This window comes from Neovison vison, chromosome 8 (assembly GCF_020171115.1).
Source record: "Neovison vison isolate M4711 chromosome 8, ASM_NN_V1, whole genome shotgun sequence".
Classification (NCBI taxonomy): domain Eukaryota; kingdom Metazoa; phylum Chordata; class Mammalia; order Carnivora; family Mustelidae; genus Neogale; species Neogale vison.
The window spans coordinates 45118739-45144821 of NC_058098.1; the positions used below are offsets into that span (position 1 = coordinate 45118739).

At 48.4% G+C, this 26083-nt stretch overlaps 2 protein-coding genes across 2 annotated transcripts in view; both read left to right on the top strand.

Annotated features, from left to right (window-relative positions):
* The window catches only part of CFAP61 (cilia and flagella associated protein 61), a 298453-nt gene extending 293883 nt beyond the window's left edge, over positions 1 to 4570 (top strand). The window contains exon 26 of the mRNA XM_044263545.1: positions 4330 to 4570. Coding sequence (XP_044119480.1) covers positions 4330 to 4530 — 201 coding nt within the window. The 3' untranslated portion in view covers positions 4531 to 4570. The remainder of the gene's footprint in view (positions 1 to 4329) is intronic.
* A 7696-nt stretch (positions 4571 to 12266) lies between these two features.
* INSM1 (INSM transcriptional repressor 1) lies at positions 12267 to 13805 on the top strand. Its single transcript, XM_044262400.1, has one exon. The coding sequence runs from the start codon at positions 12267 to 12269 to the stop codon at positions 13803 to 13805; it is 1539 nt and encodes a 512-aa protein (XP_044118335.1).
* Positions 13806 to 26083: the final 12278 nt, after the last annotated feature.

A 26083-nucleotide genomic window follows, 5' to 3' on the forward strand; every position in this document is an offset into this window, starting at 1 on the left:
CAAAACTAATGGGATACAGTTAAAGCCATTTTCAGAGGGAAAAGTGTAGTTACAAATACCTGGAGTTGTATAAAGGAAATATCTGAAATCACTAACTGAATTTTATACCTTAAGGGACCAAACTAAACCCCATGCTAGCAGAAAGAAGAGAATTATAAAAATTAGAGTAGAGATAAGTAAAATAAGGAGTAGAAAACCAACAGAGAAAATTGGTGAAATCAAAAGTTAGTTCTTTGAAAAGATCAACAAAATTAACAAACCTTTACCTAGACTAAGGATAAAGACTCCCAATTATTAAAATCAGAAATCAAAGTGGAAGGGATGCCTGGGTGGCTCAGTCAGTTAAGTGTCTCATTCTTGATTTCAGCTCAGGTCATGATCTCAGGGTTGTGAGAGCAACTCCCAAGTTGTGCTCCACACTGGGCATGGAGCCTGCTTAAGATTCTCCGTCTCCATCTCTTAAAGAGAAAGAAGAAGAAAGGAAAGTGGGAACATTTCCGCTGATCTTACAGAAATAACAAACGATTATAAGAGAATGCTATGAACAATTGTATGCCAAGCAACTAAATAACCTGGAGGAAATGGACAAATTTAGAGGAACATACAAACCACAAAACTGATGCAAAGAAATTTTAAAAATCTCAACAGACCTATAGTAAGTTAAGGTATTGACTCAATCAAAAACCTCATGACAAAAAAAGAAGAAGAAGTTCAAGATCAGGTGCTTTGCTGGCAAATTCTACCAAACATTTAAAGAATTAACAGGGGTGCCTGGGTGGCTCAGTGGGTTAAAGCCTCTGCCTTCAGCTAGGGTCATGATCCCAGGGTCCTGGGATCGAGCCCCACATCAGGCTCTCTGCTCAGCAGGGAGCCTGCTTCCCCTCCTCTCTCTCTGACTGCCTCTCTGCCTGCTTGTGATCTCTGTCTGTCAAATAAATAAATAAAATCTTTTTTAAAAAGAGAATTAGCAGTAATCCTTGTCTAACATCTCAAAAAAAAGAAAAATGGAAAGGAATACTTTCCAGCCCATTCTTTGAGGCCAGCATTATCCTGATACCAAAGCCAAAGACATCAAAGGGGAAGAGAACTACAGACCAATATCCCTTACGAATTTAGACCCAAAAATCTTCAACAGAATACTAGCCAACTAAATCCAGCAGTATATCAAAAGGATTATACACCATGGGCAAATGAGATTTACCCCAAGAATGTAAGAGTGGCTCACCATATAAATATCAATCAATGTAATACACCACAGTAATAGAATGAGGAGAGAAAAAAAATGCTATTATCTCCATTGATACAGAAAAAAACATTTGACTAAATCAAATATTCTTTCATGGTAAAACAAACATACACATACACACACACACACACACACACACACACACCCCTAGGAATAAAAGAGGACTGCTTCAACCTGATAAAAAGGTATTTATGAAAAACCTACAGCTAAAACCACACTCAGTGAAAGACTGAAAGCTTTAGCTCTGGGGTCTGGGACAAGACAAAAAGGCCTGCTTTGACCATTTACATTTAACTTTGTACTGGAAATTCTAGCCAGAGCAATTAGGCAGGAAAAAGAATCAAAAGACATCCACATTGGAAAGGAAGAAGTAAAACCATATTCTGAGATGCCATGATCTCATATGTAGAAAATCTGAAAGAATCCACAAAATACTAGAGCTAATAAATGAATTCAGCAAAGCTACAGGATACAACACCAACCCACAATCATCAGTTGTCTACATTAGCAATGAATAATCCAAGAGTGGAATTAAGAAGACAATTCTATGTACAATAGCATCAAAAAGAATAAAATACTTGGGGATAAATTTAAACAGGAGGTGTAAGATTTGTACACTGAAAACCTCAAAAACATTTTTTCTTTTTTTTTTAAGTGTTTGGTTTTTTGGTTTTTTTTGTTTTGTTTGACAGACAAAAATCAAAAGTAGGCAGAGAGGCAGGCAGAGAGAGAGGAGGAAGCAGGCTCCCCGCTGAGCAGAGAGCCTGATGCAGGCTCAATCCCACGACCCTGGTATCTTGACCTGAGCTGAAGGCAGAGGCTTTAACCCACTGAGCCACCCAGGCACCCCTCAAAAACATTTCTGAAAGAAATTAAAGCAGAACTAAATAAATGGAAAGACATTTGTGTTCATGAATTGGAGACTTAATATAGTTATAATGGCCACACTCCCCAAAGCAATGTACACGTTTAATGCAATCCTATCAATGTCCCAATGACATCTTTTGCAGAAATGGAAAAATTCAGAGGAAATAAAACAGACTCCAAATAACCAAAACAATCTTGGAAATAAAAAAAAGCTCTGAAGGACTTACACTTTGCAATTTGAAAACTTACTGTAATTCAGTAGTAACCAGGACAGCATTGTACTTACATAAGGACAGATATATAGGCAATGGAATAAAATAAAGGATAATCCAGAAGTAAAACCATTTACATGGAAAGATTTATATCATTAATCATTAGGGAAATGCAAATCAGAACTACAGTGAGTTACCACTTCACACCCACTAGGATGGTTATTGTTTTAAAAAAAAAAAGGAAATAAGTGTTGACAAGAAATAATCATACTGAGGAGGGGAGATGGTCACACTGAGGGGAGAGATGGTCACATGAAGGGGAGATGGTCACACAGAGAGGACACACTGTGAAAGACAAATGCACAGAAAATCTGTTTATGATTTAGAGCAGGATTTGCCTTAGATAAAAGTTCCATTTTGTGATTTTATAGTATTCACCCCATGGTCAGAAAAGCACCATATACCATGAGACCCAAATCTTCTATAATTTTTGTAAAGTCATATTTGCTTGATACAATTCTCTGAAAAACTAAGGAATCATGTGGATCATGAATCATGCTTGGGGTCATTCTGGCAGCCCTCAAATGTTTCAGCCCCCCTCATATTAAGTCCTGGGCATCGGGTGCCGTTTTCTCTGTCACTGTTTTGCTGAGCTGATACAAATTTGAAATCCTCTGAGCCCCACTGACTGTTCTTCCAGGTGAAGTGTGTGTAATCTCCAACACCTTGTAGGGTCTCACTTAAATAATCCAATGATAACTGTTTTGCTTCCATATCTTTTGAACCTATTTTTTTTATCTATAAAATTCTTACTATTAATAAGTTAGTATCCATTAGAACTTTGCAAGTCATGTACTTTTTTCTTGTTCAAAAGAAAAATTATTGGAAGTTCAAGCAAATATACCATGAAAGTCCCCGCAACTCTTCTGTTGGGGTAATTTGGAATTCCTGTGGTGTTCAAAACACGTACAGCTCAAAGCTTGGGTGACGTACATAACCTCTTATCAATGGGCAGGTGTACGATGAAGCAAATAGGGTACAATGTTAGCCGTGGAATCCAATGGTGTGTGTGCAGTGGTGCTAAGTGTACAATTCAGTCAACATGCCTCTGTTTGAATATTTTTATAATAAAATGTCAGGAAAACACCTACTATATTACAGATATGCACAGCATATCTCAACTTTAAATAACTATTCTTGCTGAACCTTATCTTTAAAGATGTCAATGAAATTTGACTTGATTAAGAATTTAAGGTTTTTTAAAGATTCTATTTATTTGTTTGACACACAGAGAAAGAGATCACAAGTAGGCACGGAGGCAGGTAGAGAGAGAGGGGGAAGCAGGCGCCCCACTGAGCAGAGAGCCCCATCCCAGGACCCTGAGACCATGATCTGAGCCGAAGGCAGAGGTTTAACCCACTGAGCCACCCAGAAGCCCTGAATTTTAGGGCTTTTAAATCCTATTTCTTGAGAGAACTGTAACCACATGAAACTTCTAGAAGTTTTCATGTAAAAATGTTTAATCACTTCCTTTCTTATTTTTAAAACAACTGTGATCTATAGATAGTTTTTATCTGAGAATTAAGAACTTGACATTACTATTCTTGCTAAACCTTGAGAACATTACGCCAAGTGAAACAGGCCAGTCAGAAGAAGACAAATGCTGTTTGATCCCACTGACATGAAGTATCCAGAGTAGTAGATTCACAGACAGAAAGTAGGATTACATGGCACAATTCTGCTTTCTTCATAATTGGATGACTTTCTTATATGTGTGTCCTGGGTTGCTATTTAAATAAATTAACCTTTATATTATTTTTTTAAAAAGGGTTAAAGCAGTAAATCTTATGTGTATTTTCCCACAATTAAAAATAAAAATTTAGAAACCTGGGGTGGGGTGGGGAAGACCGTCCTTGGGAAGATGAGTGCTTTTTTTCATTTTAGTGAAACTGCCCTATTATTGTCCAAGTAATTTGTTATCTGGTCTCTTCCTGTGTTTTCCAGGAGGAAGACCTTCCCTCCATAGAACAGTTAGCCCGGCAAATAGAAGATGAGGAAATTAACCTGAAGGAGAAGCCCCGGAATTATCTCAAAAGAGTCTACCAGGAAACCATCTACAAGTCATTGGTGGAGAAGAGCATTCTTGACTACCTGCACTATAACCACTACCATCTGCCCATGTACGCGTGGCCTGGCATCATTTAGGTGTGGCCACGTCTCCACTTTGTTGTGTTCCCACGTGGAGTTCGGCGACGTGCTCGGTGTAAAGAGGCAACCTCTCTGAAGCCTGGCTTCACAGCCAAGCACCACCGTGGTTTTGGGACTTCTTTTTCCACCTCCACAAACGCCTGTAGTTTTCTATCGTTCCAGTAGGTGGCGCAAGGCCGTGGGTCTCTATTCTGGGGCAGGGAGATGCTTTTGAACACCAGGCTAGTTCCGGTGCAGAATAATCCATTTCAGCAATAAAATGGGATACACTGTGCAAGACTTGTTTTTACGTTGGGTGTGATTCTGATAGATTTCCCTAAAAAGCCCTGCCGCCAGTTTTCTCAGTTCTTTACCTGTTTATCCAGTACTACTCCTTGGTGATAAAAAAAAAAGAAAAGAAAATTAAAAAAAAAAAAGAAAAGAAAAGAAAACCATGAGCCCAGTATGGAAAATCGGTGAAACAGATGATGAGGAATTAGCCCTGTAATCCAACGTCATAAGAACTGTTTATATGAACTTTGAAAATTAGGCAGGTGGTACCACAATTTCTGTATTTTGACATTGTAGGTTATGAGAATGAAAGCTCTTAAGCTCACACAGGCTAACATGTTTTAACAGGTTTTAGATGAGAAAAATATTAGCGGGCAATCAATGCAGCTCATTTCCTTTAACTAGCACTTGCTTTGCACCGGGACCTCTGGTACATGTCACCTGTAACATGGCCCCAAAACCCTCTTTCTTATAAATAAAGCAAATTTAGTGCCCACTAGAAAACATATGGATGCAGGAACAACAAAAGTTTTCATTTATTTGGATCTCTTTTAATAGATAGTGTGACACAATTCACGACCGAATTTTTTGATCAACAGGGTTTGAAATCGTTTTCATGGGTGCAATTCTGGTTTTTCAATTTTTCTTTTGTATTTATGTCAACATTCAGCCAAAGTTGGCACAATTACACTTGTCACTCAGCTATTAGGATGGAAAATCATAGTTGGTGTTACAGAATTATACACCCCTTATCAAACTGATACTTCTCAAAAAGACAATTGTTCCAGAACACTAGGTTTGAGTTTTCTGAAGCAGGCAAAAGCAAGCAATAAAGTCCGCTAATCCTTCACACGTATGTTTTACACAAATGTGTGGGTCACTTAGAGGGAGGCCCATCTTCGGCCACATACTACAAACTGTGTAACTGAGAGAACAATCCCTACCCTTTGGCTCTTCAAACTGCAAACCAACACACCTGAAACCACATTTCAGGGGCCACCACATAAGTCAGCTTGAGGATCTATTCACCGCCCCCCCCCAACTCCCTTCGCCGAGAGGTCATGGGTGAAACTCATCAGAAAAAAGAGTGAGTTTCTGTGACAGGCCCTGGGACCCGTGGGTGGAGATTAACAACCACCTCAAAAAGGATCAAGGGTTAGGATTTCTGCAACCAAGTATTACCCTTGAAAACCTTTTAGTCACACAAATGCGATCCCACATGACAATGCCAACCTTAAAATTGAATCACACATTCATATGACAGTAAGTTTTTCTTTGCTGCTTTTGAAAAAGTAGGCTGGGATTTGAAAAATGTGCAGAATGGGTTTTAGTCTACAAAATGTCTGAGGAGGTCATTCTCACAACTGTCCCACATTCACAAAGTGATTAATTTCCCAAGTCTGAGCAGGAATTTTGGCATCTCTGCGTGGACTTCAGCATTTTACCACCCAGGGACAACTTCGGTAAGAATAGAGAAGAACCCAGGGGTCATTGATTTGGGGCCTGACACTAGCTATGTTAAGGACTTCAAGAGAATAAAGGTATTTACTCCTCACTGATGATAAAGTCTTGCCAAAGAAAGCGCTTCCGAGAGAACAATATTTGGACTTCAGTGTGCGAGCAAAGATTCTGTAGAGACAGATGAATGCCTGAACTCCCTGAGTATTTCAGCATTTGCTGTTGAGCTGGGGACATTTGGGGCTCAAATGAAGGCTGATCTTGGAATTCGATCATTTTGAACAAAGCACAGTGACAAGAAAACACCAAAGTCAATTTCCCCAAGTCTTTGGCCTGCAATCACATGCACCTGACCCTGTTTCCTGAGGCCTCTGACACTGGTATGTGGGTGTGTGATAGAGGATACCCACCCCGTTTCCAAAAATGGCTCCTTGTATTACACCCAAATATCACAGGAAGGCCAAAAGAAAGCTGGTAGGGGAAAGGGAGCACTGCATGGAGGAAAAAACGTAAAGCCAGCCAGTCAATATTTACTCTTAGAAGAAGAGAGAGAGAGAGAGAGAGAGAGTGTGTGTGTGTGTGTGTGTGTGTTAGAGAGAGAGAGTGAGAGAGAGAGAACCCAGCTCCGGGTGAGAGAGCGCTAGCTAAGAAGCAGGGAGAGGGGCTCGAAAGTGTCGCTTGTGAGGAGCTGTTGATTGTTTTCTGGTTGAGAGAAGAGGTGATGATAAGGCTGGGATGCGGCGAGCGCCGGGGACGGGGCCGCGAGCCGGCAGCTGTATGCTAATGCTCACAGAAACCAAGCCTCCGCATTCCCCATTAAAGCCGGCGGCCAGGAGGCCACACATCACTGAACAAATAGGCTCTCTCTAGACAAATAAAATAACACACGTTGGCCTACGGGGAGGAGGAGAGCCAGAGGGGGAGAGGGTGGGGGAAGAGGGAGGGGGGAAGGGAAAAGAGAAGGGGAGAGAAGAGTCGGGGAGGAAAGGGACGGTCGGGCCGACGGGAGGGGAGAGGAGAGAGAGCTAGGGGGAAGGATGGGTGGTGGGGGTGGGGAGAGCGAGCCGCAAGGGTAGAACCGGAGAGAGAAAAGGGGGAGAGTCTAGGGAAGAGAAAGTTGAGGGTGGCTAGACTGGAAGTGGAAGGCTGGAGACGGGTGGGGGGGTGGAGGGAGGGGTGGAGAAAGAGGCAAGGGGAGTAGGAGAAGAAGGGCAGGGGGGATAAGAGGGAAGGGAGTGGGGTTAGAGGAGGAGGGAGGCCAGAGATAGGAGTCGCGGGGGGGGAGGGTTTGGTAGGAGAGGGATGGTGGGTGCAGGGAATGAACACTTACACCCAAACCCCAAAGCAGCCACAAGAAAAGGGATACTGAGGCCAAGGCGACGTTTGCGCCCCTTCTGGCCCGCAGGGGCCTGGGCACCTTTTGGTCCCGCCTGGGGAGGGCGACGAGGAAGGTCGGAGTCGCGTGCCCTTTCCGGTCAGTTTCTGTTGCGGGTGGTGTTGCTGCGTTTTCTGAGACGGCGGCGCGCGTGCAGTGCGGCCGCCGCTTCACAGGTGCAAGCAGTTCCCTCGTGCGCCCCACGTTCAGTGTCATCCCGGTCCGTTCTGTGACATTCCAGCTCTAATTGGCATAATTCTCTGCTTATGGCTTTTCCACATTTTCTGGCTTCGCCAACACCACCCTTTCCATTGCGGGGTCCGGGAGCCTCTGGCCCCGCTCCCAGGGTCCCACCCAAGGCAAAAACAAACAGCCCCGAGGGCACTTCACAGAGCGTGCAGTGGCCCCGACGGCACACTCGGGAGGATAAAAGGGGCAGCCAGCCACCCCGTCGGCCCCAGGCCGAATAATGGGTGCGCAGCAGATTGCCGGGGGCACTCGAAACTCGAGGGGAGGGAAATACTTGAGCGCGGTCCCTCCCCGCGCCCTGCGGAAGGCGCAGCCTCGCGGATTCTCCCTTGTTCGCTCTCTTTCATGCACTCTCCTTTTGTGTGGAATTATTTAAACGAGAGATCCATGGCAGCTTTATGCTAATGTGCCGAACAAAGACAGCGGCCCGCGGGCGGGTGCCCGGAAGGTGCCTGGAGGCCGGACCGGGCCGGGCGGGGCGGCAGGCGGGCTGCGCGTGTCTCTCGCGTGCCCCTGGGACTGACACAACAACCCCTCATTCCTGCAAACACAAAGCCTCTCAGGGCTCGGGCCCCGCGCTCGCCCCGCGCACTAGGGAGCGGGTCCCTCCGGGACCTGACTGCGGGTTCGGGGGCAGTAACGCGCCGTTCAGGCCGGGTCGCGGCAGGTGGGCAGGGAGGGCCTGGGGTGCGGTTTCTGTGAGTCCCGGAGAGAGGGTCCACTGCAGAATGGGAGTAGGGGTGTTGGCGGGGAACCGCTGTCAACCCCGTCGCCCCTGGGCATGTCGCTAAACGCGCAGCGCGGTAGGATTGCGGACCCTCCCGTTTCCGCCTCTCAGGAGCTCAGTGACCGCCTGGACAGCGCGACACCCCACCGGGCAATTCCTAGGCCGAAATCCCCGGCTTTGGGGGCTTATTTCCAAGCTTCGCGCTTTCGGGAAACTCCCCGGAGCTAGACTCTTGAGCTGGGGTTCACAGTGAACCCCGGCGCTCTCCCCGACGGCTGTCTGGGACACCAGTACCGGGGGAAAGAAAAAAAAAAAAAAATAGAGCGCCCGCGGCCTCCAGCCCTTCGGCTGTCAAAGGAAGAAGCCGCAGCGGGGTCTGCAAGGATGAGAAGCACTGAGGCTGCCGAGTGTTTCCAAAGCGCAGCTCAGGACCGACCCCACAGGAAGGGGAGGAGTCGCCTGTGGACTGGGAAGGACACTTGGGGACCTGCCTTGGATCCCTTTGCTCGTCCACTCTGGTGAAGATCCTCTGGAGCGAGGCAAAGCACGGCTCAGTGTTTCCCCGATCCAACTCCACGCGGCGCCCACTTGGAATCGCAGTGCGTTAAAGGCCGGCCGCCGGGGCGCAGCGTGGTGGTGCTTTGCTCTTCCCAGAAGACAAATGTTTCAACCCGATGGCCCTGTAGTGGGGGGGGATTGCAGGCGCGCAGATTTTGAGAAATGAGATCACTCAGAAGACAACCGAAACTTAACGACCAGGTGCTACTTGGAGGTTGCTGGTGTGTGCGTGCGCTCTCAGCCTAATTCTTCCCCAGTTCTGAGACTTGAAATTAGTTTCTAATACTAGCACCTTTCAAGTTTCCATTTATTTTGGCCATTCTCATCTGAAAGCAGATTTCACTCTCCCTGGCAAGACTAAAAACCACAAACTAAGCAAAAGATCCATTGAATCTCAGTATCTCAATAGTGTTCAATAGATCCTCTAGGCTTAATTCAGAACCCGTTTGAATTCGCTGCATTCAGGAAGGATTTTGCTTTGGTTTGGTTCTTTTGCCGCCCCCCCCAGCCCTCTTTACAATTATGGGTGTTGTTATTTTTAAAGGATTCACAAGGTGACTAACTCACTGTTATCTGTTGAATGAAAGCAGTGTTACACATGCAAAACCAAATACCCCGCAGTCAGTTGGGGACAGCGGGCAGAGCCCCCGCCCTATTATTCCACAATCCAGATGGGATTCGTGATTAGAAAATAAAATTGGCCAAAGCTGTCCCGGAATCCCTCTCCTACTTCTAATTTCATCAGCAGTATTAATCAGCGCCCAAAAGAGCAAGTAAATAACATCAGTTTCTTTTAGATGAAAACATTTATAACTTTCAGATAAACTCATTTTAGAATTTCTAACTTTTCTTGAGGACTAGCATTCACCGCAGTTAGCATTTTTAAAACGAGGGTGAGAGCTTTCAAAATATATTCCATTATATGTATTCTACTCTTTTTAGTCTGAGTTTTTAAAAAAGATCACAAACGTAAAATCAAACATCTTTCCTTTTTATTAACCAACTTGATTAACCCTTTGATTAAATAAGCCTAACAAATTTCCCCATTACAACTTATTACCCATGGATTCTGGGGGGAAAAAATCTGCTTAATTTCCCCACCAGGGTATTTTTAGAGGGAAAATCCAAAAACAATTAAATACCTTCAGTGGCATGAAACATAACAAAACTCAGCATAATCTATATAGGTGCACAGAGTTTTCCAGAAAAAAATTGTCCGTTTCCTTCTTTCTCAATAAAGTGAGTGACACAACATAATAACATTTTCTGCGGCTTTGCTATTTGTTCTCTAGTGATGGGTGATCAGGCCCACTCTGCACTCTTGGGGTTCTGCCCAGGTACCCCGGAGACTCTGCCTTTTGTGTTCCATGGGGCTGGGCTGGAAAGAGGACGAAGGCAAAGTGCCCGATCTGGGTCCAAACGGGGCTGCCGAGGTGGTGGGTAGGGGATTGTGAGTGTGTGGATCTTCGTTGTTGTCTTTTCCTGGTGGCAAGGGGGGGAGGCAGCTTGTCCTCTCCGAGGCCGAAGCCGGCCTCTAAGGACAGATTGCCCCCACCTCCCCCCGGCCGGCAGCACGCGTCTCTTTTGCGTCCAGATTGGCCGCGACCGGCGCTCAATAGCGGGAGGTTAATTTCCTTCACAAAGGTGAAGGGGGCACGGCTCCGGGGGGGCCCCGCGCCCAGACAGGCGGCCCCTTTATTCCGCTGCGCCTTGATTGGAGCCCTTGATTTAGCATCTGATGTCAGCCGGCAGACAAAATGCCCGCTCCGAATGAAAATGCATGAGGCGGCGCAAGGAGAGCGGAAACCAACTTCAGTGGAGCGCACGCGGCCGACGGCGCGTTTCGGCCTTTGGCCAACTCCTCCCGAATCAACCCAGCCCCGCGCCTCACGGAGGCTCGCAGTGGCCTAGGTGCCAATCCTTGAGCCTCTGAGAACTTAAAAAAAAAAAAAAAAAAAAAGTTCAGAAATTCAAGTTCCTTTTGGAACCCAGCCTAATTTACCACCACCACCACCACCACCGTCACCGCGCCCCGCCCCAGGGCTGCGTCTGCTGGCGATTAAAGAAGTGCGGTGCCAACTGTTCCTAAAACTACAGATGAAATCTTCCAGACGCACACGGGCGCACGAAGGCCGTGGACGCAAACATCGTCCCTGGCTGCAGCCTGAAGGCCAAATCCTCTACCCAAGTTTGGAAGCCCAGGGTCCCATTTTCGCTTAAGTCCTCAGTCCCGTGGCCCACCCGGCCGAGGCTCTCGGCCGTCCGGGCTTTGCCGCTATTTTCGAGCTTTGATTATTTCCCAAGCACCAGGCGGAGTCCCTGCGCCTCCCCCGGCGCCTCCCCCGACCCCTCTCCCGCCCCAGCAGCCGCACTCAGATCTCCCTGGCGCCTGCTGCTGCCCACCGCCGCCCCTACCCAATCAGCGCGCACAACTTCCCCCTCCGCTCCGGCTCGCGGATTGAACCCTCCTGACATATTTGGGGCCATTCTTCTCCTTTGTTGCTATTTTGCTCGCGACCCGCGGGTAATCCCCGCGCGGGAGGGGGGCGTGCATTGTCGTGCTGATGGACGGGCCCATTTGGCGGCTCCGCGCCCCCCGGAGGAGAGACACAAAGCCCAGGCACGTGCGCCTCCCCATAGAGGAGCAGCAGACCGTGAAGGGAGGCGGGGCCGGGCGTGTGCCTGGGCCGGGCGGGGCGGCGGCGTCGGGCGGGGCGGCAGCGGGGCGCGCGCGGGGGCCCTGCGCCCTCAGGTACATCTGCCGCACCTACCGGGCGACCCCCGAGTCCCGGCCTCCTTTTTGCCGCCCCGTCGCCCTCCCACCCGACCAGGCGGAGGAGCTGCGGGCGCGCTGATTGGCTCCGGGGGAAGCGGGAGGCGAGAACAATGGCCCCCTCCCCCAGTTAAAAGGGAGCGGCTCCCGGGCCCGGGGACAGGGACGCGCGTGCAGGGCGCAGAGCTGGGCCGAGCCGCCGCCAGTGCCACGCGAGTCCCGCAGCCGCCGCGTCCGGGCCATGGGCCGGGAGCACTGAGGGCCGCCAGGGCCGAGCGCGGAGGTGGGACCGAGCCAGTGCCTTGCCCTCGCGCCGCGCCAACATGCCCCGCGGCTTCCTGGTGAAGCGCAGCAAGAAGTCCACGCCCGTGTCCTACCGGGTCCGCGGCGGCGAGGACGGCGACCGCGCGCTGCTGCTCTCGCCTGGCTGCGGGGGCGCCCGCGCCTCGCCCCCAGCGCCGAACGCTGGGCCGGGACCGCTGCTGCCGCCCGCCGAGCGCGCCCATGCGGCGCTCGCTGCCGCGCTCGCCTGCGCGCCAGGCCCGCCGCCGCCCCCGCCGGGCCCGCGGGCCGCGCACTTCGGCAACCCCGAGGCCGCGCACCCAGCGCCGCTCTACAGCCCCACGCGGCCGGTGAGCCGCGAGCACGAGAAGCACAAGTACTTCGAGCGCAGCTTCAACCTCGGGTCACCGGTCTCCGCAGAGTCCTTCCCCACGCCCGCCGCTCTGCTCGGAGGCGGCGCCGGCGCCGGCGCCGGCGCGAACGGCACGGGCGGCGGCGGCACCTGCGGTGGCGACCCGCTGCTCTTTGCGCCCGCCGAGCTCAAGATGGGCACGGCGTTCTCCGCGGGCGCCGAGGCGGCCCGCGGCCCAGGTCCTGGTCCCCCGTTGCCCCCCGCAGCCTCCCTGCGGCCCCCGGGGAAGCGGCCCGCGCCTCCCACCGCCACCGCCGCCGAGCCTCCCGCCAAGGTAGCCAAGGCCCCGGGCGCCAAGAAGCCCAAAGCCATCCGCAAGCTGCACTTCGAGGACGAGGTGACCACGTCGCCTGTGCTGGGGCTCAAGATCAAGGAGGGCCCAGTGGAGGCGCCGCGGGGCCGGGCGGGGGGCGCGGCGCGGCCGCTGGGCGAGTTCATCTGTCAGCTCTGCAAGGAGGAGTACGCCGACCCGTTCGCGCTGGCGCAGCACAAGTGCTCGCGCATTGTGCGCGTGGAGTACCGCTGCCCCGAGTGCGCCAAGGTCTTCAGCTGCCCCGCCAACCTGGCCTCGCACCGCCGCTGGCACAAACCGCGGCCTGCGCCCGCTGCCGCCCGCGCGTCCGAGCCTGAAGCCGCGGCCAGGGCTGAGGCGCGGGAGGCGACAGGCGGCGGCAGCGACCGCGACACGCCGAGCCCCGGCGGCGTGTCCGAGTCGGGCTCCGAGGACGGGCTCTACGAGTGCCACCACTGCGCTAAGAAGTTCCGCCGCCAGGCCTATCTGCGCAAGCACCTGCTGGCACACCACCAGGCGCTGCAGGCCAAGAGCGCGCCGCCTGCGCCTCCGGCTGAGGACCTACTGGCCTTGTACCCTGGGCCTGACGAAAAGGCTCCCCAGGAGGCGGCCGGCGACGGCGAGGCGGCCGGCGTGCTGGGCTTGAGCGCGTCGGCCGAGTGCCACCTGTGCCCGGTGTGCGGGGAGACGTTCCCCAGCAAGGGAGCCCAGGAGCGCCACCTGCGCCTGCTGCACGCCGCCCAGGTGTTCCCTTGCAAGTACTGCCCGGCCACCTTCTACAGCTCGCCCGGTCTCACGCGGCACATCAACAAGTGCCACCCGTCCGAGAACAGACAGGTGATCCTCCTGCAGGTCCCCGTGCGTCCGGCCTGCTAGAGCGCGCCCTCCACCCCGGCCCCCACTCCCCGCCCCGGAACTGTGCCTTCTCTTGGAGACCCACGAGGAGAGCGCGCCCTGCGCGCCCTGAACCCGCGTCCGCGCCGGGGGCACCCACCCCCGGTGAAAGTGTTGTCTCCGCTTCTCTCGGTGTGGCGTGACGGTAACCCCGGTCCTCTCGTTGTGACTCCTTTTGGACCCCACCCCCACCCCTTTTGCGTTGTGTCCCCTTTCCCCACTTGGCGCAACAGGAGCCCATCTCTTTTCTGTACAAGAGGGAAAAGCTGTACGCGTTTGTCTCGTGGTTGGAAGCTTCCCCCTTGGAGCGGAGAGCTGTTTTTCTTGCTAGTATTCGCTGTGTTCATGGTCTAGAAATGCGGTTTGCTCTCGCCTACCAATCTCTGCTCTCTATGTATGTAGCGTACGGGTTGTTTTGGGTGAATCTTGAGGAATAAATGCCTTTATATTTCACAGGCTGTAAATTGAACTTCCCACACGATTAGCTTTATTATGGCTTGTGAACTGCTGGAGTCTGGCTTTACCTTTTTGTATGTGAACAAATCAAATTGCTTAAAAAAGAGTTTTCTTTAGTATAGCCACAAATGCCTTGAACTGTTGTCTGTTTGGGATTGTTTTTGGGGGGAGGGAAGGGAATATTCAGAAAATGCTGTAGAAACTGCCTCAATACTTCACATAAGACTCTTTGGTTTGATCATCTTTGTTGAGGTAGGACTATATGAGTTCTCTCTAAATGTATATGTTGATTTATGAGTAATTGTTATTTATTCTTTATTTATTTATATTAATTATGAAGATTATGATATTATTTGATTGCAGATCTTTTTTTTTTTCTTTTGGTACGCTTCCCCCCCCTTGCCACTCTTGACATTTCACTGTGCATTTTAGAAGAGAGCCTTTTTCTAAAGGGATCTGTTAAAAGTTTTAACTTTTATACCTATCTGAGCGAATTACAGACAACCTACCATTTTATTCTGCTTGGAGGGACCCTGGAGCCCTCATACAACCGACAGCTCTTACTTTTAAATGCAATCTCTTTTCTACATACATTATTTTCTTAATTGTTAGCTATTTATAGAAAGCTTCAATAGAACTGTTTCAACTGTATAACTATTTACTATTCAAATAAAAATATTTTCAAAGTCAAAGTAAGATGGATTTATTTCTGCACCATGCGGCTTCCATAAAGATCTGAAATTATTTCTTAAAATGCGTGTTTTTTTATTTAAGAAAAAAAAAATTCCACCACCCTCACTAGGATCATGGGTGTTAGAGCCTGAACCTCTAGGCTCTACCCTCTGCCCCTTCAAGGGTGTCCCTCTGAAACAGTTGACTGGAGCAGAAGGCTTGTCAGGAACCCTTGGAAATGCACTGGAAGGTGGGGTTAGGATGAAGGTTGTCGAGATTTTCAGGGAAATCTACCTAAGTGTCCACAAGAATCTACCCTTTTGACCAGGAGATGTAGAGACACTGCTTGAACTTAGAAGATCCTTCAGAAGTCCTGACAATTTGGGGCTTGGGGTAACAGTAACTCCTCACATAAATAAGGTGGGTAGTTTTGGGTCCTTGAGTATCAACTAGAAAAAGGTAGAAACGATTAAATGGTCAGATTGGCAAAGTAAGGGAAACAAACCAGATCACAACAGAAGTTAAACAACTGGGTTTGGGGTAAAGGCTCAAAAATGATTTTTCAATCAGGTGAGCAATCTGCTTTTGGGGGGAAAAATGGAACACCATCTATTTGAGGTATTAGATTTAATAACAGGTCATTACAATGTTTTCCGTTATGTGTCACTCAGCTCTTTGAAGAACAATTATGATGCTCACCAGTTAATATTTCAAGTTGTTTTCCTCTCTTTGAAACTCTCCTTTTTAGTGCTGTGCTCAATATCACAAGTGTACATTTCCTTTTGTGGTGTGTTTTGCTACTTTTTTCCCTGAGGCCCCACCTGAAATTGAACGTTTGTCCATCAAAGGGATTTCAGAAATCTGCCCTGAAAGGGCAGCCTGTCTGAAGGGCGTAGACAGGCTGACTGTGGGAAGGACAGTCCCTGAGAAAACTTGGAAGAATTGGGAAAGATCATTTCTCAGATTCTGAGCCTCAAGTGTGGTGCAGGAGAGGATTAGTAAAAGACCCAGCTGTCAGAACACTGAATATTCCTCCCTGTGAGCGCCTGGCAACAGGCTCAGAATGACAATGGAGAAGCCACTACAGGTGAGTTGGTTCAGGGACAGATTACACATTGCCCTTTATTGCTGATGACTATGTATATTTATTAGCAGTTGGGAAAAATACTGGAGGACAAAAATCTCCGTGCTTGCACAAAATGAAAGCACGAGGAAAAAACATTATTTATAACATCCTGGGAAGTTTGAATGAAACAAAATAAAACTCAAATTTGCAGGCTGTTGGCTGTCCTGCCTGAGGGACACTCACCCGAGAGTTTTTCAATGTCCTCTCTACATCACACCGTATGCTCAAAGATTCCTCCTACTGAGGCTCAGCGCGCGTTCGATGCCAACAGAAAGTTTCCTGGAAGGCCCGACAGTTGGCCACACACAGCAAGTGAGGCCTGTCTGCAGGAATGGTAGCTTGTCATCCGTGTTTGGCCCACTGGTTTTCTAGTCCATAATCATAAAGCATAAATTCTAAGATCCACCTTCATGACGGTAAACAAAATTTGGTTGTTGGCGCATGTGGTCTTCCATCTCTGCCGGGAATGTATTTCTGTGGACCAAATATACCTTTTCTAAAATAGAAACTAGAATTTCATTGGTGTGAGACGTTTGGGGAAATTATATAGAAAATTGAACCCAGGGGTGCCTGGGTGGCTCAGTGGGTTAAAGCCTCTGCCTTTGGCTCAGGTCATGATCAAGCCCCACATCCGGCTCTCTGCTCAGCAGGGAGCTTGCTTCCTCCTCTCTCTCTGCCTGCCTCTCTGCCTACTTGTGATCTCTGTCTGTCAAATAAATAAATAAAAATTTAAAAAAAAAAGAAAGAAAATTGAACCCATTAAAGCTGACTAAATGGTGTCCAAGAAGTAGACAAGGTTTGTCTATTTCAAAGTTATGTCCTTGGGGTCATTAGGATGTTCCACAGAAAGGAGATCAGATTCTCTCTCCATCTCTCTCTCTCTTTTTCATCCCTCCCTGGATAATATGTTCACAAGGGTCCTTGTTATACAATACCAAGTGGAAATGGCCTCACCTTCTTTATAAATATGCAAAGGATGCCGAGAACACCCCGTGTGTCTGAGAACATCCTGCTCCAAGCTTGGACAACTTGCTTCCCTGGAACCCATGGAGACAGCCATGCCCACTGCAGCAAGGGATTGGGGGGAGGGAATGGGGGTAAGGAAAAGGGGCAAGACCAAAGAGGGAGGAGCTCAAAGAGGGGGCCAAATACAGAAAAGGATTTTATTTTTGCTGGTTCTATTCCTACACAGAGGTGGTGTCATAAAAGCAAAAAGCTGCTCCAGGCTCCCTGATTCTGAAGTGCTGCAGCTTTGCCCTTTTCTCCAGAGTTGATAATGTCCTCCGGATTCATGTTTCCCGGGAGGCCTGGAGAAGTCAGGGCCCCTCCAGGCCTCAGAGCAGAAACGCTGGACTGGAGCAATGCCCGGCTGCAGTGGCCTGACCAGGGGCCCACCTACTCAAAGGCCTCTGCTGTGGAGATCCGGGGTTCCTTCTGTGTACCACCTTCCATTAGGCGCTCCCCCTGCCTTCAGAGGATCCCAGGGCCCACTGCTGGGCTCAGTCAGGGAGTCCCCAGGGTACACAGGGGCTCCAGGGTAACTTGGGGGGCCCAGAAGCCAGGCCAGAGGCTCCCCAGCAGCCCACGATGACCCATCAGGGAGCAGAGTGGAAGCCTGGAGCCTGGCAGGACTGCAGCTGTGCACTGGCAGGGTTCCTGCAGGGACCAGGGCGCACAAGTTTGTGTGGGGCAATGCCAGTCTGCAGGCAGATGTTGCCAGCGCATCTGTGCCGGAGGCTGCTGACCATGAGGGCCCAGCGTCTCCCCTTGGCCTCCGGGGCTGGGCTCCTGAGTGGACCGGCCACCTCCTCCCAGCAGCTACACCCCTCTCTCCATTCCCTGAACTTCGTTCTACATCCCTCCACAAAGTCTTTGAATGAGGCAAGGCAGGAGCATCTCTCCACAGTCGTAGTGAATAGATAACATCATAGCGTTCTTCAACCATTAAATCTCTTGCGAAAAGAGAAAGGGTCTAGGAGGTGGCTCGGGCAGTCTCCTTGGCTCTGCAAGGTCCATGAGCCATTTGAGGAGGGTTCCTGAGGCCGGGAGAGGATAAGGCAGCAAAGACTGGAAAGGGAGCAAGGGTCCTCGGTATAGGCAGGAGCAAACCTTTCTCCTGAGCGTGATCTCCAGGTTTAGGATTAGTTATGAATTCACTGGTCTGTAGCAGGCAGGCTTTGAGCAAGACTTGCTATCCTCTTGAGGAAGGGACATTTGGGTCTCCTGGAGGAAGTTTCTAACTGACCCTTAGTGTGTGGGGTCACTTAGAATGACATACACACACAGGGATGCATCACACAGTTAGCATCTCTCAGTACCAGGTTCGGCCAGAGAGACCTGTACAGCTTGGTGGTTGAAGGTACAAGCTGTGAGGTTTGGAGAAGGCCACAGGGGAAACTGAGTGGTAGAGAGAGCCCCCACACAGTGACAAAGCACCCCAACATGGGAGAGTGAAATGAACAGCACGCGAGCACCTCCATCCCTCTCTGATCGCCAAAGTGGTACCAAAGCTCGGTACAGTACGGCAGTCTAAAGACCCCTGGGATTCTAACCCTAAATTATGGAAACATTTGGTTAATGTTTTGGTACTCTAACTGGAAGGCAATCGCCTGAAAGTCCCATTCAGCTGAGAAAAACTTCAAATGCATCTTCAAGTTAAATATATCTAATATATTGAAAGAACCCTGTTGTTTTATATTACCAATCTGCAGCATTAAGTGGCCAAAAGAGGGAATGTGTGGTATACTCACGACTCCTAGGCTCTTTCTCTAACAGGGACTTACATCCGCATCACAAAAGAAGTTCAGAAGTGAGATCTGGTCCCTCTGCCCACAATTGTCTGCACCCAGTGGCCCTAGGGAAAGAACAATTCCCAAATACCCGGGGTGGAGACACCACCCTTTGACGGATTGCTCAAGGTCCTGGGCATCCTCGTGCCCCACTGGCACGTTGGTCAGTCAAGCGAGGCCAGGTGTGTCGAGACCACAGGAAGAAGGTGTGAGAGAAGACAGCACCTAACCTCCCAGGGATTTCCATGAATAGGGAATTTTTTTTTTTTTTTTCACCAGAACTAGGGAACTCCTGCTTCCTTCTGAGGTTGCTAAGGAAACTTAAATAATTTTCAAGGATTCATCAACATCTTGTCTTGTGCAAGCAACCAGCTATAGGTTTGGGTATCACCAAGGCAATTTCCCAGCAAGAGGATTTTCTGCAGACAAATGAATCCTGTGTCTTTGGACATTCCTTATGAGGAACTGTGGGTGGGGGCGGGGCAGGGAGTACTACATGCCAGGTTGGATCTAGAAAGCAACAGAGACCAATGAGAGGTGTCGCCAGCAAAGCACCTCTGATGGGCCTTTGTGGTGAAGAGAACTGATTTCTTACAGCTGGTGAGAGAAACAACTTGGCTCACGAATTTAACATCCACAACCTTTTTTTTTTTTTTTTTTGGTTGTCCTTAAGGCCTGATATGCTTCTCAGAATCACAGAACATATTTGAGCATATGATTTGAAGCCAGTTAACATATTTTCACTGACCCAAACACACACCCCTTCATCTCTTAAGCCCGAACTGTCATCGTCTGTGTCCCCACATACTTTTATTGTGGGCTTGGGTGGTTGCATCTGGAAAGTGAAACATTCCAGACGCGATGATCCCTCTGGCAGGATATATGGAGACCAGATGGGGTGCGGGATAAGCATGTTCGTCTTATTTGAAGATTTCTATACTGTGCCGATCTCTTGGTGGCATTCCCACACAAAGCGTCCCTACTGATGTGTTTGCCTTAGCTCGTGGCATGAGCTGCACTATGGGGATGAACCGTTCGTAGGATGTTTGCTATATGGAAATGAAACCTATAGAATGTTTACCACGGGGCAGAGCACATTCAGAGGTGTGAGTGCCGGGAGGTCATGTTTGGAGCAGGTCAGATTCACACCGTGCAGTGTCCCCAGTGTCTATGGGAAGCTCATCCATACACTTTGCATTCCTAGTTTACCATGTTGCTTCCCACCACAACCCACGTGTTTGCCATTCCTTCCACTTGGTTTGAGCCGGGACACTGAGCATCACAGAGCAGGAAACAATAATGGCAGAAACTTCAACCTGAATCCATTATTCTCCTTTTCCACTCATCAAAAAAGGCCCTTTAATTCTAATGTAACATCTGCTTCATCTCTGTTGTTCAGGACCAGGGCCCCGACGCAATGCTCCTTCTCAAACACCACAGCCAGGTGTCACACCTGATGGTGACAGGAGGAACAGACTGAGCCAAGAGGCTATTGTCTGCTGAATCTGATAGGAAGTAGGGGACGTGTCAGTGCACGGAAGGCTTTCAGAGGAGGTTCTTTTTACAGGAGGAAAAAAATATAGGCTACAATTTCCTGTGAGCACAAAGAACAGAAAAGGATGGGGAACTTGGGCTGAAAACCATGTGTCCAATATTGCCAATTTAAAGCTTGTCGCACCATCGGATTACAGTTCTTTCCTCCTGCTCTGGGTTCTACCGTCTTACATAAAACAAACCTCAATCATTCCAGGATACAGCTACTAAGAGGGCAGAAGATGGGCAGAAACTCACAGGAATAATGTCCATAAAAATGAACTGTCAGGGACACAAGGTGACAAACCAGATTGCAGTCTTTGTCCAGATCCAAACAGAATCATATTAGATCTCATAAAATATATTACACTTCCTTCTTTCTTTCTTTCTCTTCCTTCCTTCCTTTCACTCATCTCTTCAATAAAAGACCTTTATTTCTTCTTTTGAGCAGTGTTCTTATCCTTGATATCTTCTTGAGAGTTTTCCCATGAATATCTTGATAATTCACCAAACACCAATTATAGTTTTAAATTATTTTTAGGGAAACATTTACCTACTGAAGAGTTCAGATTTGTATCAAAAAAATTTTTGCTTTATTAACCATAGAGAAAATCATGATTTCCCCCATTTTACTTTCCAAATTTGGGGATTTGGCTTAAAGAGAACTCAAAAAAATTTAAACACATATTATATATATCTAGACTTGTTTGTTGCAACAACTGTGATCTTCAACCTTCAAAGGTTGTACTGAGATTCCAGAATTATTGCCACTATTGTGGCACTTCACTATTTCTACCATTATAACAGTGGAGGTTAATCCAGGAGTCAGCTGACCCAGGAGTCAGCTGACCAAATCTGGTCATGAGACTGTTTTTGTCAATAAAGTTTTATTGGAACATGGCCACCCTCGTTTGCTTACTATTGTCTATGTCTGTGTTCAGACCTCAATGCCAGAGATTCGTCATCTTGATAGAGACTCTATGGGTGTACATAAAACTTAAAATACTTACTATTCGGCCATTGATGGAAAAGGTTTGCCCTCTCCTGTACCAGACAAAAGAATTGTGCAGTAATGGTTTATAGAACTCTGACATGCCTGCCCTTGGTTAGATGGAAACATGGTCCTAATGAGAAGTGGGCTTGGCTCAGCTGTGCCTTGACTGCCACAGATGCAAAATTGAGGAGTCACTGCCTGTTTTTATAAGTGCCACTGCCTCAGACACCACTTTTTTTCTTTTTAAATTTTATTTTTAAGTCATCTCTACATCCACTGTGGAGCTCAACAAACTCAACCCTGAGATCAAGAGTCCCACGCTCTACTGACTGAGCCAACCACACACCCCTAGGCCCCACCTTTAAAACCCCAAATGTTTAAATGAGGAATTTAATTAAGTGGGTAGCTGCCTCCGAGATAGTTTTCTTAATACTTTTCCTGTTTGTCATGTCAGCTGGAGTGGATCTTGTGCAATACATGCAACTTCTCCTCTGTCATGTCATCCACAAAAACCCAAACAAACGGGAGAGGGACGGTGTCTCCTGGTTTAAAGGTCTTTTCCTCAGGCAAACATGGCTGAATTTGAAGAGTGAAATGACAACTATTAGACCGAGTCACAATGAATTAGTTTTGATTGGTAAAAATCAAAAATTTAATAGCAACAATTTCATATGGTTCAATCTAACATTTCAAGGGTTTGGGTAGTCATCGGCTTGACAATTTGATTTAAAGCCAGAAGATAACCTTAATTCTGGATTGATCAGTTTTAAAGTAATACTAACTGAAAAACAGCAAACACTTTCAAGACAACGGCTGACCTTGCTTAATTTTGCAAATATTTGAACATTTGGGACATTTAGATCAGATGTCCAACAGTGGGAAATCAGCTCTGATGAGCAGTTCCCAACTTCTACTTAAAATGTTTCCTGAAGTACTTTTCTGACCCAGCCTCGCAGGTGTATCAACTATGGCAGCAATAGTGGAGAACATTCTTTGTACCTTTCAAAGCCTGGTGACTCAAGAGTACAGACTGTGAGCCCATGGCATTGGTGCCACCTGAGAGCTGGTTAGAAGTACAGATTTGCAGTCCCCACCCCAGATCTACCAAATCAGAATCCGCATTTCCATAAGAGTCCCAGTGGGTTTCTGTACACGTTGGTGTTTAATGTGTGCGGCTGAGAGTGTGAGCTCTTTGATGTATGTGGAGTCTTCCCAGTTGTTGCCACTGGCAGTAAGTTTGGCCTGGGAAGGGTGGATGGCATGAAGTCTTAACCAGAAACCATGAACCCCAACTACTGGTGGATTTGTAACAGTAAGAATAGCTAAAATTCTTTGAAACTTTCTTCCTCCCCTTCTCTAAGGCCTTAATATGAATTACTCATTGACTTCTCACAATTACTCTATGAGTTTGTGCAGATTACCCCCATGCAATAGATGGGGAAATGGAAGGCCCCAGGAGACAACATGACCAGTAAGTGGGGACACTTAGTTGAGAGCAAGAAGGAAACTGGCTCATAGAGATAAACCTTGAAGAGGATGAGTGTGTCAGTGTGGGAGAATTCAGTGATAGTGAAATACAAGAGTCTTGACTCCATCTTCTTGTCAAGGGGCTACCAAAACATGGAGCATGATCTGGTGGCATAAGAACATATAGGGTTCTAATCCCTAAAGCACGGAAACACCTGATTTGTGTTTTGGCAATCTGACTCTAAAGGAATAGCCTGGAATTTCCACCTCAGTAAGAGGAGGCACGTAGGTCACCATTTCAAGCTAGCTTTTTCTTGTACGTTGGAGAAACTTCTTCCTTCTGTGTGACCCATCCTGCAAATACAACTAAGCAGCACTCATGGGAAATCGGGTAATTCAGCACCCGGGCATTGTAACTAAGGCCCTCACACTGGCATGTCTGCAGTACTAAACTCGTAGATTGGAATCACTCTGGCTTTGCTTTCACAGGCTGAAGAAGCGAACCTCAAGAGGGAGACATGTTTAAATTCATGGCGAACAATGAATGGAGTTTTAGGCAGCACCACAGTGAAGACATCAATTGGGGCTAGCATGCCCATGTGCCTTCTGTCCATTCTCTACCTTTTACTTTGGTTCTAAAAGCACTTGGTTGTGGAAATCACAGCTCCACACCTGCCAGCAAGTTAACAGACCGTCCCAGAACCATGGCAACCGGCAAGAGTGAGAGAAGGAAAAATCCCTGAGCACGCGTTGTTAAGCACTTCCTGCTCAACCTCAACCAAGGGCAGCCAATGCTGAGAAGAAAAGGGTCCAGTCCTAAACTCCCAGTCTGAGGCTCACAGCCGAGTCACTTTGAAGAAAAGTGTCAATAAAAAATTTAATGTTGTGCCTCCATAAAATAAAGTAATTTCCAAGTAATGGATTCTGATGAGATTGAATGGATTCTGTCTCCTTTTATCCTCTCCCTAGGATGGGATTTCACAAATTCACGAGAAACGGGACCTTGTTTGTTCTCCAGCATGCCGCGGCGGTCAGGTGCCAGGGCTCAGAGCACCAATGCCTGCTGTCATCATCTTGTCTCCACTATTTAAGAACCATGTGGCCTTGGGCGAGTTAATCTCTCTATGCATTCTCTCACTGATGCAAGGAAGAAAGAGAAGTACCCACTCATACTGGACATTGATCACTCTTTCTGCAAACCCTGTACCTTTTGAACACTCTTCCTCTGTTTGGATAATTTCCCATTCCATGAGTCCTGCTTCCCCAAAGCAGGACCCAGAAATCACTTTCTCCAGCTTCCCTTGCAGCTAGACTCTGCTGGAAGAAAATGGAACTGATCATCATCCTCCAATAAGGTCCCCCTCACAGCGTGGGGTAGAGGGGTTCAACCGCTAACCAGTTCCCGTGAGCTATGGATGCAGACAAGAGACGGGAAGGAGGTGCACCAGGTGCAGTTGGCACAGGTGAGAGACGTGGAGAACATCTGTCTCTCAGAGGTGGTGAGTGCCAGCTGCAGCTGGACTTGTCTGGCATGGTGACTGGTGTGTTGCTCCTGGCTCTTTTTGCCCCAAAGCTTTTTATGTGGCCCTCTTGGACCCTGTAAGGTAGCCAAGAGCATTTAGTAAGTTCTTTATCTACTTCAGCTCACCAAAATGCATTTAGCTGTCTGCCACGAGGTTCCACCCAAGGCTGTTGTGGCGACCGAGTTATTTAGGTCAAGTGCTTGTAAGAACTCATTCTTGTTATTTTGAGTTCTTTGATGTCTATTAGATCCCCCCAACAGGATGTGAGAGAATACTGATTCTAAATTTCCTATAATGTTAATGCCATGTGGTGCAGGTTTTAGAACATTTCTGCAAACTCTCTGACGTGCCTTGTGTTGAGCGGTGGCGTCTGTGGCCCTCCCTTGAAACCGAATGCCCTTTGTGACTGCTCTTCAAATAGAATGCAGTGGAAGGGACACTGTGTGACTTCTGAGACCAGGTTAGCAAAGGCCATGTGGCTTCCACCTGGATCTTTCTTGGGGAGCTCATCTCCGTGCTGTGGGGAAGCCAAAGCTGCACACAGAGGCCACATTGTAGGGGTCCTGCTGACAGTCAGCACTGACTGTAGACCTGGAGCTGATGCCTGCTCCCTCCAGCCTCAGAACATCTGTGTGCGAGCCCTGGGGAGAGCAGAGGAGACTCTGTAGTTAACAGAAGGTGTTACAGTCATTTCAGGTGTACAATATCGTGATGTAAATTGATGTGGTCAGGGTCCGGAGGAAAAGGGTCTTCACCCATCTTCTTCGCCATTGTGCTGCTGAAAGCGCCGTTAGAATGCGCCATTGTCTGCATGTGTCTTCTGCGTGTTGTCTTCCCCTCATCTTCAGACAGCCATTAGGTCAATTATCATGACCATGTAGTGACAAATCATCCCCAAACTTGGTGGCTTAGAAGGGTAGTAGTCATTTGCTGCATTAGGTTGTTTCCGTGCGTCAGGAATTCCGAAGCCGCCTGGCGGAGGGCTCTGGCTTGGGCTCCCTCATGGAAGGATGGTTCCATGTCAGCTGGAGCTGCGGTCCCATGCAGGATTGACTGGGGCCCGAGGACCCTCTTCTGGAATGGCTCCCTCCCACGGCTGTTCATGTCCACAGCACCGCTTGGGTGTCCTCACTGCCTGGTGCCTGACTGTCCCCAGAGCAAGCCATCCAAGGGGCCACGGTGGGAGCTGCATTACCTTTACAACCTAATATCAGAAGCCACCCCATCACTTCTGCTGTATCCTCTAAGGGGCCACATCAGTCATCTCTGAATCGGTGTGGCAGGGACCACATAGCGGTATGGAGGCCTGGAGGCTATGATCACTGGGGCCATCTTTGACGCTGGCCACCACGATCAATATTATTACTCGAATACACAGGTGGGGAAGCAAGAGTCAGAATGGTTGGCGCTCAGGGACTCCAGGCCACCTCGAGAGTACACAGCCGGAGGCCTCAGTCTCCCCCCAACAAATATCTCATTTTAGTGTGGCTGAAATTCTGCCTTTTGCGTGGATACCCTCTTTAAAATATTTTTCCTTTTCTGAAGCTGATAGGCAATTTAATGAGTCCCCAAACATGGGAAGACATAGATTCTAACTTCATGTTTTGTTTTGTTTTAAGATTTTATTTATTTATTTGAGAGAGAAAGAGACAGAGACAGCATGAGCAGGGCAGAAAGGCAGATGGAGAGGGAGAAGCAGA

What these genes read in the sequence shown, in the direction of transcription:
- INSM1 (XM_044262400.1), top strand. Translation starts at nt 12,267, where the DNA reads ATGCCCCGCGGCTTCCTGGTGAAGCGCAGCAAGAAGTCCACGCCCGTG.